Source organism: Mesoplodon densirostris, chromosome 17 (assembly GCF_025265405.1).
Source record: "Mesoplodon densirostris isolate mMesDen1 chromosome 17, mMesDen1 primary haplotype, whole genome shotgun sequence".
Lineage (NCBI taxonomy): Eukaryota > Metazoa > Chordata > Mammalia > Artiodactyla > Ziphiidae > Mesoplodon > Mesoplodon densirostris.
The window spans coordinates 67,721,338-67,738,608 of record NC_082677.1 but is presented as its reverse complement, the minus strand read 5'-3'; the positions used below and the strand labels follow the sequence as shown (position 1 = coordinate 67,738,608).

The following is a 17,271-nucleotide window of genomic DNA, read 5'->3' as shown; positions in this document are numbered from 1 at the left end:
GTGTTCTCCTAAGTGGTTTTAGTCCTATTGTCTATTTTTAATACTCATTTGGTGGTTCCTTTAAAATCTAGTGTAGTATGAAACATTTTTGATAGGTGTCCTGATACTGATCCATGCATGTTCTCTCTTTGTGGGATGCAGCTTTGTTGACCATTGGCTTCATGGGTAGGGGAATCTGGTGGGATCATTTTGTTGGGGGAATCTTTGGGTAATCTCTCTAAGGCCTGCTTAGATTTCTCAGAGAAAGATATTCTGCTATTGTGCCTGTGCCTGTCTGCCTGCCAGCACTCTGGGAACCAAGTGGAGAACAGGGCTGGGAGCAGAAGGTGTCACCACATTATGTCCATATTCACTTGATCCTCCGCCAACTCTGCCTGGTGTCGCTCAGTACAAAGACTGTTTTGTTCTCTACAGGGAAGAACCTCCAAGCTTTTGCCAGGGTGGAGGAGACAGTGTCACCCTGCTTTGAAGAATGAGGAAGGTGATATGGAGAAAATCTTCCAGAGATTTTAAACCAATATTCCCTCCTTTGGGAGTTTTCCAAGTTACTGGAACTAATAATTACTGAGACTTCTGAAGGGTTCCACAGTGACAAAGAGCTACTTCTCAGTTTTTCATATTGTCAGCTTAGGATTCAACATTTTTAGGTTGCTAAGTTAGTTAAGATTAACCCTTCAGCTTTACATTTTCTAAAATCATCTCTCTTTTTTCCTTGTGGGCTTGTGTCTTTAAAAAACTCAATTTAGGGAGTTTTGGGATGAGGAAAAAGGTGTATATTTAAGCTATCATCTTAACCACAAACTGGTTAAAGTATTTTCTTCAGTAATTTCCTCAAAAAAGGTATATGTGATGGTACATCTCTGAACTTTTATTTTAAAATCTCTCTTTTCACATTGACACATGAGGGATATCTTAGTTGGGTATAGTACTCTTGGAACAAGTTCTTTCTTATGGAACAGATACTCAGTTTAAGGTTTTCTAATCTCCAGTTTATAGAGCCTGAAGATGATTTCATTCTACATTCTTTGCATATAACTTTTTTCTTTCTAGAAGCTTTAAAAAGTTTTTTGTTCTTCATAAGCCTAGAATAGTTATTCTTTTTCATTAATCCTGTCTGAAACTCAGTGAGTCTTTCCAACAACATCTCAAGTCTTTCTTAAGAACAGTGAAAAAAAAAAATCTCCCTTATTATTTCTTTTAAAACTAACCTTTCCTTGTTGATTTCATTTCATGAAACTCTTACTATTTACACATACAATCTCTTGGCACTTCTCTCTACATCTCTCATCATGTCGCACATTTCATTCTACCTTTCTGCTCTATTTTTTTTTCTGCTACATATTTTGAGATACTTCTTCCATGTATTTTTTGGGGTCACTATAATTTTGTTCTTAGCAGTCCTTTCACTTTGCTGAAATGTTTCATTTCTAAAAGTCACAGTTTTTTGTACTCCCCTAATACCTTTAAGTGTTCTCACACTTTTTCAGTCAGCACAGTCATCTCCCTCCCATACCTGCAGGTCTAAAACTGAATACTCCCCTTCAGGGATTCTTCCAGGTCTCCCTCCCTAGATAGGTAATCTTCTTCCTTTGTATGCAATGACTCTGTTTGCTCCCAATAGTCAGGTCAAAGTATAGGCAGGGGTTTGCTGGTAAATGTTTAATAACCAACTGGGGTGTGAAGGAAGAAGTGCGGTAGCGTGCAGCATCTGCCAATTTCCTTACTGTAAGTACTTTCTCCAAGGCTGATTTCAAACCACCAACATCACATCAAAGAAGATGGATTAGGAAGAGATACACACAGTGGCTCTCCTGGGGCAGTACAACAGCGCCTGCACCTACACAAGAGAGTCCTTGGAGAGGTGTTTCAATAGTCTACACCACCTCGTCCTTGAAGCCATCCTTGATTCCCCAAACGGCAACTAGTTTCTTTGTTCTCCGCTCCAAGACACTTTGCTTATATCTTCACCTTAGCACTTCATTTATTCTGTCCTGTAGTGTAGTTAGTTCTCTACCTGTTTATTTCCCTAATGATATAACCACTTTAAGAACAGGGAAAATATATTTATTATTTCTCTTTGATTTTCTTCTAGAGTCTACACCAATTATTTGTTGAATGATTTTAAAGACTGAATTTTTAAAGGCAACACTTTAGTCACATATTTACCACTGTTAAAGGTACAGAAATACTTGACTAAATTCAAAGGGAAAAACTAAAGAGAAGTGTAATTAACAGTAGACTTCTTGTGCTAAATCAAAGTTGTCTAAACATTCCACAATGAAGAGAAAGATATTTCTAATGATTTCTTTTGATGGGGCTGGTGGTTCAAGTGTAGCAAGGCAGCAGAGAAATAAGTCCAAAATGTCCATTCTAGGCTATCTGAAATTATACTGCTTAAAATATCTTCTTCTTCAATTTTCCCTTTATTTCAAAATCAAAATATCTACTTCTCCATTTTCCATTTATTTTTCAGAATCAAAGGAAAATACCTTTTCAACATCAGCATCTAATAAGTTGACGTGAAGAACAAATTCTTGTGTATTCTGTTTTTAAATTGTAGACACAATCATTTCAAAGTTCAGTCTAAGAGACTTTAGTAACACTGTCCTAGTCTACAAATAAACTTGGGATAATATACATATATAATAAAAAAATGTAATGCAGTCATAAAAACAGGCACTTGCCTATGAATAGTGTCTAGGATAGCTGGACAGATGGGAAGCAGATGGGTAATCCCAAAGGGGCAAAGTGACTCAGCCTCAAACATATGGACAAGATCCTGGATTAACTTCAGTTGCCACTTCCTGCCGTCTCTTTCAGGCACATATATCAAACAATCAAAGATGATACAGTTTAATATATCTAAGACATGCTCTGGGGGAAAATCGGGAAGGAGAAATACAGTAATCTGAAGAAGAAGAACAAGAGGCAGTAGCCATTCAGAGAAGAAAGGACGGACATGAAAATAATATGAAGGAATAAAATAAGCAGTAGACATTAAGAATGGCAAATACAGGTGTGTACGTTTAAACTGTCATATCGTACAGACCATGTGACACATACAGCATACTCTGAAAACTTCGGTGGTTTATGAGTTTGAATCCTAGCACAGCTGAATGAGTACTGAAACAGAAGTTGAAACCACTAAGTTCAACACTAAGTTTAATTTCTGGCTTTATTATATGACTGGTCACTTAGCCTTATCAGTCTTTCTGGGCTTTGGTTTCCTCACCTGTAAAATGAGGGGTGCGACTAAAAATTGCTAAAGGCCTTCTAACAACTTATAACAATTTAAAAATTGTTATGCATAAGAAACAGAATTATGGTGTCTGTGCTGATAACTGCCTGCCAAAAAAAGAAATGTAATATTTAAGTTTATTACAGCAAACTGCAATATCAGTTTTAAGAAAATTTCTGAGTTCTCTTAAGAATTTGGAACAGTTTCAACTGCTGCTAAATGTAGAGCACATAGGACCCAACTCCAATTAGAAATTTTAAATGCTCCATTTTCTTTTCCATGGTAATGGGATATCATACCAAATGTGCATAAACACATGTATAAATGTGTGTCTGTATATACAAGTAACCATGCACACATACAATGTGTGTGCTCTAAAGGTCCCCTTAAACTTTGACCTGTTGTCTCCTGCCTACTGTTTCACGTAAGCCAGGCAGACACAAAAGCACATGGAAATCTGAGTCCATTTCACAACTGACAGTAACGTTTAATGAAAACTTCGGAAAGGACAAGAAGCCAAAACGTCAGGACCAAAATAAAACCAATTTGTAATCTGGGCACATGTACAGTTAAGTTAAAATAGTCAAGGTAATACCTTCTCACCCATACTATGAACAAGATTCTTCTCCCTTACTGAAAACCATTGAATTGTACACTTTTAATTGTATGGTATGTGAATCATATCTCAGTAAAGCTATGATAAAAATAAAAAGAATCATCTAAATAAAAAAAAACATTATTTAATGTCTGTTTTACTTGCTAGTGAAACAATAAAAAATAAAAAACAATAAAAAGCAATAACATTAAGTGGTTCCTGGCTTCATGCGACCAAAAGATATTAATGAAATAATCACACAAGAACAAAAGTGCAATCATGTTAAGGTTGTCATTTATATTTTTAGAAATTCAAAAGTTCAGGAAAAAGAACCTGATGATTCATTAGTCTCTGTTTTAAGTTCCGAAATAAAACGCATTCTTTATTTTTCTTGGTACGAATGGTAAAGCCCTTTGACACTAAAGTTGTGAAAGAACAATCAAGTCAGTAATCTCCAGTTATTCTTATGAAAACTCTGTATTATAAATTCTGATGTAATAAGTTGCTTTGTAAATGTATTCAATGAAGCTGACCTGAATCTATATACAGCTCCTAAAATAAAGGAGTCGTTTCATATACTAAAACACTTTAAATGGATATAAAGAACACTTAAAATTTGTGAGAGAAGACCTAATCTTCATATGTCTCCAAGCTCATTAGAAACATATGTAGAGCCTTTCACGTGAGTAACATTTCTGGTAAGTCTCACATTAAGTCCTGTCAGTGTCTTAACACCATGTTAACCATGTTTTCAATGCTCACTCAAGGGTTTTCTCTGTCTCTCACTTAATGAGCAATTTTTGTACTACCTGGAAACACTCACTGATAACTTTGCAGTGCTAAGTTTCACAGTGCACTCATTACTTTATTCAAAATTCATTTTTCAGAATAAAGCCATCATCTTCTTAGACATCTCCATTTTCAGTAATAGGAACAGCACCTATTAGCCTGAAATTTTCCGTGCTCATTTTCATAAAGATACAGTTTTAGTATTAAAGAAGAGTTCCTGTATATACTCCTATCAGCGAGGAATAGAAACATGTATTGACTTTCAGAAACACAACATCCCACATTACTAGTTGAATTTCTCACTCAACAAAATTACAGTTTATTACACATTCATGAGTCACTCATGAATACTCAAAATCATGAATGTCTACAGTCTAGGATACTCTAAGTATATCAATAAATCAAGTACAATATAGGCCCAAGGCCCTAATTTCAGAATAAAGTATACACTGTAATAAAGTATAAAAAAAAATAACTTTAATACACTAAAATACTTCCATATATACAAACCTTTAAAGCCATCAGGATACACATCAGAAAGAAATTTAGTGTTGATGTCTCCTTTTACAAAGCGTGAGTTGATTATCACCTCTCGAAGTAATGCAATATTATGTGTAACACCTAAAAATAAAATGATAACAGGCTGAATTAAAAACATTGAGTCTGTTAAAAATCTAATTCCTATTATCTGGAGAAATGTATCATCAGTGTCCTATGGCCTAGCAAAGAACCATGCAAGATCACTTACCTCCTTGATTTCAACTGACAACAGAAACATGTCTGAACTTGAGGCAGCAATAAAACTCTGAATGAAAATTTAAGAGATTCAGGGGGGAAATCAATGTCTTTTCAATAAATGTGAGGACTACTAGATACACATTTGGGAAAACAGAAAATGAACCTCAACCCTAATTCACGGCATACATAAAAACTGACTCAATTTGGGTCACAAACCTAAAACTGTAAGACTTATAGAAGGAAATCAGGAGAAAAATCTGTGACCTTGAGGTAGGGAACAGGGTCTTAGATAGTACACAAAACCCATGAACCATGAAAAGAATATCAACCAATTATACTCAATCAGAATTTAAGAGTCTGCTCTTCAAAGGATGTAATTAAGAAAATGAAAAGAAAGCCACAGAGAAAATATTCACAACACATATCTCAAATATAGAACTTGTATCTGGTATATATAAAGAATGCTAACAATATAAAAATAAGATGACAAGCAAACCAGGTGAAAAAAGACAGGCAAAAGATCTAAGGAGACATTTCACAAAATATATACAAATGGCCAGTAAGCACAGGAAAAGATGTTCAACATCACCGTCAAAGAAATACAATGGGATATACCCAAACACCAATTTAAGGGGTTAAAGGTTGAAAGGCAGATAATACTAAGTGTCGGCAAGAATGTGCAACAAGTGGAACTGTCACCACCTGTGTGGGTGACAGGGAATAAATTGGTACATTTTACAGTTTACTTCCACTTTGGACTGTCTGGCAGTTTCTTCAAAAGTTAAACATATACTCACCATATGATTCAGACAATTCACTCCTAAGTATTTATCCAAGTTAAAATAAAAGCATATGCCTATACAAACACTTACACACAGAGGTTAACAGCTTTATTTGCAAAGTCAAAAACTGGAAACAATCTAAATGTCCATCAACAGTGAATGGATTAACAAAATGTGGTTTGTCCATATAATGGAAATCTACTCAGCAACAAAAGGAAGCGAGTCCCCCAATACACATAACAAGGATGAATCTCAAAATATTATGCTGAATTAAAGAAGCAAGACCAAAAACAATGCATACTGAATGCAACCTACAGAAAGTGGATCATGTGGCTGCATTAGGACAGGGTCGGAGAGAGGGTGGAGAGGCAAAGGCCATGAGGAAACTTTGGGAGATGACAAAAATGTTCAGTATTTTGACTGTGGTGATGGTTTCACAGGTGTGTACATACATATGTCAAAACTCATCAAATTGAATACTTTAAATATGAGTTTATTATATGTCAAGTATACTTCAAAATAAGTAGAGAAGGAGAAGGAGGGCTGGGGCAGGGGGCAGGGGCAGTGGGACGGGAGGGGAGGAGGGAAAGGGAGAGGACCAAGAGGACGAGGAGAAGAAAAAAGCCTGTGATCAAGTAGGAAAAACTGAGCCTAGTACACAGTGACTATTCCAAAGTGAAGTTTAAACAGGTAACTACCACAAGAGGGATAGGAATGGTATGAGGAGGAGTCTGTGATATAGAAAGACTTTATGAAGGGAGTAGATTACAAAGACATTAAACGGGAGTAAAAGGTAAAGCGAAGAGGCATCTCAAAACCAGGGAAAGAGGAATTAGAGTAGGCGTCCACTAGAAGGATGACTGGAGCATAAGAGAGCTGACGTTGAAGTAAACAGAGAGGTCTGCTCATTCCTGCCAATTCTTTAACCCACTCTTGCATAGCTCTAATTTGTCCCACTATACTTCGTAACAAACCTAGAAAGCCTGATTCTGTTCTTGCTTGTTCTTGATCTGATTCAAGTCTTATAGAATCCTCACTTATACAAGAATAATTACAAAGTAAGCAAAGAATCACTCAGGTTCAAGCACCTGATCTACCTCTCACCTTGAGTAAGCTATTTAAACTCCCGAAGTTTTAGTTTCCTCATTTGTGAAATGGTGATAATAATAGTCTAGTTAGTATGATTGTCATGAGGTACAAATGAAATAGTGTTTAACACAATGCCAGGCACTCAAAAAGGTGCATTATTATTGTGCTCATTATTATACTTTTATATGAGAATAAATATAGGGCAGAAGACATGTAATAAACAAACATCAGACAGAAGCTGTACAGCATCCTAAGCCTCAGCACTGACCTACCTACCTAACTTGTAGTTAATATTCTGTAAGAATGAAGCTCCACAAATTTAAGCTTATTGCTATTTCCATCTGGAGGGTGTACCCATCCTATAAGGCAAGGAAGGATCAGCGAACTATGGCTTGCAGGTCAAATTGTAAATAAGGTTTTATTGAAACCCAGCAGTATTTATATACGGTTGTCTTCATGCTAAACAGTAGAGCCCAGTAGTTGGAACAGAGACCATGTGACCCACAAAGTCTAAGATATTTATTCTCTGGCCCTTTACCAAAAGTTTGCCACATCTGCTGTGAAGTTTTAACAACTCTGATGTTCTGAGCAGATTAATCTCTCTCTCTCTCAACATCTTCTCCATACCTACTACTCATGCAGGAGTTAGATATCACAGGAAGGAACACGAAAGCAAGCAGTATGGTACATGCTTTGGGGGAACTTTCAGTAACCAGTTATAGAATAAGAATATTACAAGGCAAAAGGAGACAAAAATAAGAAAATTGTGATCCAGAGAGACTGAATCATTCATCTAATGTTTAGTACAATATAAGTTACAACAGTAATATAGGTAAAAAGAAAAAAAATTTTAATACAGAAGTATATTGTGACAGACTACAGGTTTCCTCTAAAATTTGCTTTTTATTTTTTCCACAATAGAATCTTAGCTGAACAAAAGACCACCCAGACACAGACTCCATTTCCCCATCTATCTTACAGCTAGACATGGCAAACCAATTCCTAGACAAGAGACTACAGTTAAAGTGATGTATCCGACTCCAGCCTCATTTACATGAAAAAAAGAACTGCCAGAACTTCCTTTCCTTCCCTTTTCCTAAGGGCTTCCTGACAGAGCAGGAACTCAGCTTTGGCAACGCGGATGAAGAGGAGCAACAGGGTAAGTGTGGGGATGAACAGAGGGGAAAGAGACAGATGTGTGTGTGTCTCCTGAAATGAGCACAGGAAACTAACTCGCCCCATCAGCACGGACCAGCCAGACCGTTAAGGGAGAAGTGAATAAATTTCTATCTTATTTATACTACTGGATTTAAGAATCTTTGTTACAGCAGGTTACCCTGTACCCTAATGTGTACATATGGGGGAGAAGGTCATACTTTTTGATATGACTTCCTATCTCTGAGCCAACAAATGTTAACAAGTTAATACAGCCTTCCAGGAATTTTTCTATGCATCCCTTTGTACTAGACCGTACTAGCAACCATATGAAAAATTCTGAGCAACTCTCTTCCTGACACAGAAGATATTACGTGTCTACAATTTTATAAAATCCAATTTCCAATCTATTCAAACTACTTCAAAACATTTAGAGAAAGTTCCAAAATTCAAATTTTAATGCTATTCTTTTAGCTACACAAATATTCCATGGGAGAAGTTATCCTAGACAATGATCTAATAAATATCTTTCACAGCACATGCCCAGGAGAAATGCACAGTTATCCCAACCTTGCTTTGTGGATAATGACTTGGCCCATATTCAATAACTAACATTTTGAGGGACTTTTGTAATTATGTATATTTCTATGAGGAATTACTGAAAGGTATAAAAACTTCTGACTGCATCAATATATCTAACAAATCACTGCAAAAAGTTGAAATTTGCCTATATTATAGGTGATTTTTTTTTTTTTTCTTTTTGCAGTATGCGAGCCTCTCACTGTTGTGGCCCCTCCCGTTGCGGAGCACAGGCTCCGGATGCGCAGGCCCAGCGGCCATGGCTCACGGGCCCAGCCGCTCCGCGGCATATGGGATCCTCCCAGCCCGGGGCACGAACCCGTATCCCCTGCATCGGCAGGCGGACTCTCAACCACTGCGCCACCAGGGAGGCCCTATAGGTGATATTTTGATAGACAAAAATGAAGAGCAATTAATTAAAAGCAAAGTGTTAGGATGCTTAGAAAGACAAACTAGGTAGGCAAGAATTTAAATAGAATATTCCTTGAAAAGAGTTCAGGCTATAAAAGGGAAATGAATCCCTCTGTCATATGTTTTACAAACAGACAAAACTAAACCACTTTAGAAGAAGAAAAGAGTTACAACTTGCCAGAGAGATTTATATGCAGAGTAAACAACAGATGTGGTGTTCCAGGAAGAGGAAAGTGTTTGTGACTTACACAAACTTTCCTGGCTGGGAAAGAAAATAGAGAAAGATGCAGAAGGACACAAAGATGGGTAATATTAGGGAGGAACTTTAAGTATCCAAGACCTTTCATTGTGGTAAAAAGTAAGTGGATACCACCAGGTATTTCTATGAAGAGGATTGAAAGAAGGACACCATGGCCAAAGTGTATGAGCAAAGAAAATGGTGCACCGGGAAAGTCAAACAGGGGCATTCAGGGTCTGACAGCCACGCAAAGATTTCAGTTTACCTTGAGAGCACCCAGAGTGGTTGAAAGCGGGTAGACGTGACTAGATTTGTGCATTCGAGGAACCTCTGGCTGCTACTGCAAAAGGGACTGGGAAGAGTCGAGACCGAAGATGGGAAGAAGCAAGCTGACAATTGCAGGAGACAAGCTGGAAAATGGTCAGGCCTCAGACCACAGCTAGGGAGTGGACCATACAGAAGGAGAAAAGCAGCCAGAGTTGAAAGATATCTCGGAGGCAGACAGGGCTTGGTGATTCAGTGGATGTAAGGACGGGAGAGGTGAGTCAAGTGCCAACACCCGAACTTCTGGCTCTGCAACATCACTGAAGATAGTATTTACAGAAAAGGAAAAGGTTGAAAGGAAAAAACCTGATGCATCTTTTGCAAGTTAAATTAGAGATGCCTGTGAGATGAGACTGATAATGTCTAAATGATTAGAGTTCAGACTAGCACGCAGATTAGAATGTGTATACATCAGAATATAGACGTCATGGAGGTGGACATTCACATGAAGGAATCCAGAACAGAATGTGAAACACAGAAATGCAAGACAAATCCAGCAATCTGTATATAATAACTGAAGTTCTGGAAAAAAAAAAAAGATCCTAAAGGAGGGACTGGACAGGATGAATGTTAGAAGATCAAGGTGTGGCTATAATTTTATTTCCAAAATACAATGTTCTTATGTACAAATTAACGATTCAGAATGTTTCCATTTATAAGCTTTTTTGCGTAAACAGTAAATAACTTAGAAAGGATTTCTGTCCTTTCTTCCTCCAGTTAAATAAAAATAACACTGCTCACTTTACAGGCACCATATTCTGTATTTAAACTTTACTGGCTTTCCTGTTACAGCCTAATGCTGGTATAAATTGCCTTGCTCTCTGTGTGGCCAATGCCAGAATAGTTGGCATCAGACTCTGTCTTCAGTAAAATACAACATAACTTTCAGAAATAGTTAATGATAATTTGAACAAAAATAAGATTATTTTCTGATGCCAGTGATCAATTCATGACCATGACATCCAAAAAACTTAAATGCATGCAGTTTTACAGGATAAATGATGCTCTACTTTAATTCTATATTCAAAGTTGAAAAAGAGGTGATTTTAGAAAATGTAACTCAAAAGAATCATAAGCAAATATTAATTTACATTTTGGACATCAAAGAACAGAGCTGCTCAAGCACACAAACGAAGCATGGGCTTTTAAAAATCTTTCTACTTGAACAGTAAATACAGCATGAAAATATAGAATTTTACCTTGCTAAATAGTGTTTCAGGAATAAAATTAATACACAAGAGCATTTTCCCTTTAATGTTCTCTGAGTAAAATATTACATATTACTATGCAATATTATATATTACTAGTCATTACCTATTATTCTTTCCTGAGGACCGTAAGGTAAAACAATGGCTAATGGCAGACAACCAAAATCTAGATCCCTCAACTGACTGCTCCATAAACTACTTTATATTAATTAATTCTAAAGCCAAATAAGGGAATAATCAAAAATTATTATATATCTAAAAGCTCAAAAGATCAGATAAATGATAAAAAAAGCACTGAACTGTTAAAAGATATCCTACATATCTGAAAGTTACTATTTTGTATTTAGTTTACTTTCCATGTTTCAGTTAAGACAATGCTATTATATAAACTGATCTTGTTCAAACAATAAGCAGATAGTAGAGGTACTCTCAGGCTTAGTTTGTAACTTTTACGGTATTATTAATCACATACTCATAAAAATTATGACTCTGAGATTTGGACTGGGAATTGAGGATGACCTGTGCCAAAGTTCATGAGGTCCCATCTGTATGGGAAATCACGACCAGGCCACAGAAGAGAGAGGACCCCTAGGAGCAGCTTTCTCCTGACTGCCTGCTGGTTCCAAAACACTGGCCAGACATTAGCTGCACACACTGCCAGGATCAAACAGAGGCCAAAAGCCACTGCGTATTTCATGGGGACTCAGAAATTAACTTTAACCAAATTACATTTTTGCTCTAAAGAATCTTTATCTTAACAAAAGCTCACAATCAGCTCGGGAAAAAAGAAAAAATCATTTGAACAACTAAACAGTTATCAAACTAAACAGTAAACTGTCCACTTTCTGTTCTTCGTAAAACAATTTTTTAACCCCTCTATCCTTTAGTCAGATGAATGATATTTAACTACAAATCACAAATGCTTCTCTGTTTTTATTCCTTGAATGTTAGCTTTGGGAGGAGGGGAGCACGTGCTCCTCTTCACTTATTTTTTAAAACTTTTCATTCTGGAGTATTTTCAGAATTATAGAAAATTCACAAAAACAGTACAAAGAGTTACTATATGTCCTTTACCCAGATTCTCCAAATGTTAATATCTGACCACATTTACTTGCTTTGTCATTTATTGTCTCTTTCTCTCTATGTATACACACACACAATTTTTTTTCTTAAACATTTGAGGGTAAGTTGCAGATAAGACGTATTTTACCTCTAAATACTTCAGCGTACATTTCCTAAAACCAAGTTGAGTCTCTTCTGTAATCACAGTACAATGACCAGATCAAAAAATTAACACTGATAGTAGTATCATTATCTAGTCTACAGACCTTATTCAAATTTCACCAGTTGTCCTATTTATGACCTTTACTACAAAAGGAAAACTTTTTTTCTGGTCCAGGAACTAATCCAGGATCACACGTTGCATTTAGTTGTCATGTGTCCTTAGTTTCCTTTGATGTAGATAAATTGATCCATTTTTTTGTTTTCTGACCTTGACATTTTCAAGAGTACAACCCATTTATATTGTACACTTTCTTTCAGTTTGGTTTGTCTGTTTCCTCGTGATTATATTCATGTTACACATTTTTTGGCAAGAATATCACAGAAAGAATGTGTACTTTTCAGTGCATCATATCAAGAGGTGCATATTGATTTGTCCCATTACCAGTGATATTAATTTTAATCATTTGGGTAGGTTGCTAGGTTTCTCCATTTTAAAGGTATTATTTGTCCCACTGTAATTAATTAGTTATCACCTGAGGTGATATTATGAAACTAAGAAAATACCTGTCTCTCATCATACTTTCATCCACTGATTTTAGCATCAATCATTGATGATTCTTACCCAAACAATTTGGTGTTTGCCAAGTACTGATTTTTCTACCCTTGTTAGTTTAAAATCTACTGTAAGGAAGAGCTCTGAGCTCCACCCTCATGTATCTTTCTTACCTATTTGTATCAGTACAAACTCATGGACTTAGATTTTATTTCATGGGTTTTAATCTATTGCTAGCATTATTCATTTTGTTGCTGAGGTTTTTCCCAGATTGGCCAGCGGAAGCCCCAGAAAGCTGGTTCCTGTGTCTTTTTGACACATCACCATTTTTTGAACACTTGATTACGTTCTTATATAAGATCTTTCAGGCTCATCTTATACTCTTCCTGAAAGGAGCCATTTTGTCAAGGAGTGCAGGTTCCATTTATGGGGGACGGTATTCAGACAACAAGACCTGGGTGCTTGGTGTGCTCCGTGCTCTGGGGGTCGCTGCTGCTATGACCTCTCGGCAGGACAGCAGTTCTCAATCATTTGGCATGACTGTCCCCTCAGGGGACGTACGGCAATGTCTGGAAGTATGTGGTTGTCACGCCTGAGGCGACGCTGCTGTCATTTAGTGGGTAGAGGCCAAGGGTGTTGCTAAACACCCTACAATGTACAGGACAGGACAGCGCTCCCCGCAGCAAAGGTGTGTCTACCCCAGACGTCAGTGGTGCTGCAGTTGAGAAATCCTCAGCTAGAGGGCATGTGTATGTATGTACACACACACAATTACAAATGCGGTAACATATAGTTATATATTTATCCTTCAATCTAGGTTAAGAAGTATGAATTCACACTGAACTTCCAATTCAACACCATGGGGTTCATTCCACACTTTTCCATTCCCATATCTGTAACTCCTTTCTCCGACAGTGAGAAACTTGGCTCTTCTTATCCACCATACATGTGTTTATTTCCTCAGTCCCAGAATATACATAAACTGGTTTCAGAACTGCTAACCGATGAACTAGGAAAAACAAACCTACTAACTAGAGTTTAATATTTGTTTATACATATTTTATCTCTGCCTTAAGGGTTTCCAGTAAAAATACTATTAAAAGTTATTTAGATTAGCTTTTTTTGTCCCCCTCCTTCAGCATGATTGTATTATTCATACAGTCCTGTCCATTTGTTTGTATTCCATTTTGAGTTTTTTCCACCAGAACATTAATGATTTTATTTATTTATTTTTAAATATTAAAATGGATTTAAAAGTCAGAAATATACACAAATGTATAATCAAAGAAGTCTTTCCCTTTCATCGCATGTACTGCTTCCCATCCCCCAATCACTTCCACCAGATCCTCCCTCCACCTCCTATAGGTATGTCATCTTATTAGTTCTGGTCTTCTGTACGTGTGTGTGTTTCCAAAAATGAGCAGATACATGTATATATTCTTATTTTTCCTAGTTGTCTACCAATATCTATCTTCCTTTCCTTCCTTTAATAAGAGAAATGCTACACTCTACCTGAGGATATGGCTACATATCAACTACATCTCCCATTTTCCAAGCATCTAGGCATGACCACCTAGACTAACCACCAATAGGACAAGAGTAGAAATAAAGGGTGCTTTCTAGGTTATGCCCTGAAAAACAGTGAGCGTGAACTCCCCTGTCCCTGCTCTCTTCCTGCTGAGGCTGGATGATGGGCATGAAAGCAGTCACTTTGGGCCCCAAAATGAAAACCATCTGCTGTGAATGTGTGAGTCACCCTACTGGCCCTTGACAACCCCTTTCTCAACTGTTACATGGAAGAGAAATTAAACTGTATCTTTCTTAGGTCACTGCATTTTTGATTCTCACTGTCACAACTGCTTAGACTAGCTTAACTATGAAAGGTCTTCAGGTGGGAAGAAGACGGTGCATACCAGTAAACGAAGACAACAATCAAGCAGGAAAAAAGGGGGCCTGAGAGAAAGTGGTATAAATCAGACTGCAGAGTCCATGCAGAGGCAATGGGAAGACACTAAAGCAGGGAAGTGATCACTGGCTTTGTACTTTAGAAATATTATTCTGTGCATACTGAAGAATGGACTGATGCAGGAAAGAGTACTTGTAGAGAACCCAATCAGGAAGCTACTGCACTCATCCATGATACAGATAGTGTTGGCTTGGGACTACAGGGCCAGAGGAAAATAAACAGACTCAAAAGTTAACTAGATGAAGTATACAGACCCAGCCCCCTCAGAATGCCTTTGAGACCACTTTTCTGAGCCCAAGTGCTCACTGCCGTTACTTCAGGGTCTCTGCATCCATTACCAGAAGTACAAGCTTCCCTGCCCATCCTCGGAACCTCAGGTAACTCAACTACCTCCTCCCTCCCCAAACACCTGCTCCCTCTTTTCCAGACCTCTCCACAATACCTTCTGAGAGCGCACTCCGTGATCAGTTGGGTCTACCACGGAGCCGGCATCTTCATGGGACATTCCACTCACCTCCTTCCCTCACCTGAAATACTCAACGCCCTCAACCCTCACTGCCACTTACAAAACATTACCTCTTGTAATCCTTGGAAAAACTTCCGTTTCCTTGAGGTTTATTTTCTCTGGTCAGGAAAACCTTCTCCAATTCTCTGTCATCTATCAACATCCTTGCCACAGTGCAACATTCTCTAAAGAATTTATGTTACCAACTCATGACCTTCCCTCTGCTCCGAACTCATACCACCCATGCGGATGATCCACACAGCACTATCTCGGCTCTGTTCTTAGGATCTCATGTCAAATAATCTGTTCTTCCACTTTAGCCACCTGGTCCCATAATCACACCCTGAAATCACCTAATGTTCAGTAACTGCACCACTTTCAAAATCACCAATTCAAAATACATCACTTTCCAACGGCAATCCCCGTCTTTCCAGCTTACTTCCCAAGTGCCTTCTCTGGGTCAATACTGAAACTTCCAATCTAGAATGTAAGACATTCTATATGTCAACTGCCCCTGACTCTTCTGAAGAGTTAATGTTAAGACATACAAAGAGGGCAAGAAAATAAAGAGACATAACCAATATAAACTTTGATTGGACCATGCTGGGGCTAAAAAGCAGGTAAAAAACACACTGTGGCGAACAATTGGGGAAATTCCAATACGGACAGTACATTAGATGATATTATGAGATTGCTGCTAATTTTCCTTTGGTGAGATAATGGTATTGTGGTTTTGGAGGAACATAATCTTACCCCCAAGATGCATTCTGAAGTATTTAGGAGTGATATGTCATAACGTCTGAAACTTTCTGTCAAATAGTTCAGGAAAAAAAACAGGAGAGAAGGGTGAAAGGGAGGGAGAAGACAAAGAAAGGAAGAGATGGAGAAAAAAAGCAAATGTAGAAAAGCTTAACAATTCATCTAGATGAAGCGTGTACCAATGTGCAAAGTACTATCCATTCATCTTTTCTCTAGGTTTGAAAATGCCTATAATTTAGAAGTCTGGGGGCTATGTATCAAGAACTACCTCCCTCTTTTGAGCTAAAAAAATAATATATATTTCAATATGATGTGTATATATCCACATCTTTCTCTCTGCTCATCCAAACATAACTAAAAATATTTTAGGACAAGAAGGTTTTAACTAAAAGCTTGCATTACTCTCCAAACTGCTTTTCTACTTTAATAATACATACAGACATGACTTCAAGTCACAGCTGCACAGTATTTTATAATGAATGTATGTCCATTTGGTGGACACTGCAGCTGGTCAGAATTTTGGCTACTACAAACAAGGCTGCTGTAAATGTCCTTGTAAACAGCATCTCACAATTCAGTCTTTTAACACTATAGGGTAGATTCCCAAAAACTGAACAGCTAGGTGAAAGGACATGTACTTTTAACACCTAGTGCCAGTTTATTTTCCCAGAAGACAGCAGCAGGTCATACTTCAGAGATGCCTGAGTGCGCCCATCACCTTTACTTCACCAACACGGTAAGTTACCAGTCTTTTTAAAAATACTGCTCCTCTGATGAGTCGTTTTAAGGAAGCACAAGTAAAATATTCTCAAAAGAGTCGCCTATGAGCCCTAAAGCAGTACTCACATTACTTTCAAAGGACAAAAAGGGAGAGGTGTGAGAAGAAAGATACCCTCTCCACCTCTGAATTCCCACTATACTTTTTCACTCCACTATTATGGCACCTATGAATTTATATTATACTTATGTATTTTCCATACCAAGTACACTAGAAACTCTTTGAAATAAAGTAGTATCTCTCACTCATTCATTCACTCATTCAACAAACATTTATTAATCACCTACCATGTATCAGGAACTGCTAAGCACCAGTAATACACAAATAAACAAGATAAACA

The 17,271-nt window shown here is 37.5% G+C and overlaps 1 protein-coding gene across 3 annotated transcripts in view; it reads right to left on the bottom strand.

Moving 5' to 3' along the window:
• PCCA (propionyl-CoA carboxylase subunit alpha) overlaps positions 1-17,271 on the bottom strand; it is a 349,043-nt gene that overhangs the window by 160,775 nt on the left and 170,997 nt on the right. For all 3 annotated transcript variants that reach the window (XM_060080286.1, XM_060080287.1, XM_060080288.1), the window contains one exon: positions 5,133-5,243. In XM_060080286.1, coding sequence (XP_059936269.1) covers positions 5,133-5,243 — 111 coding nt within the window. The remainder of the gene's footprint in view (positions 1-5,132; positions 5,244-17,271) is intronic.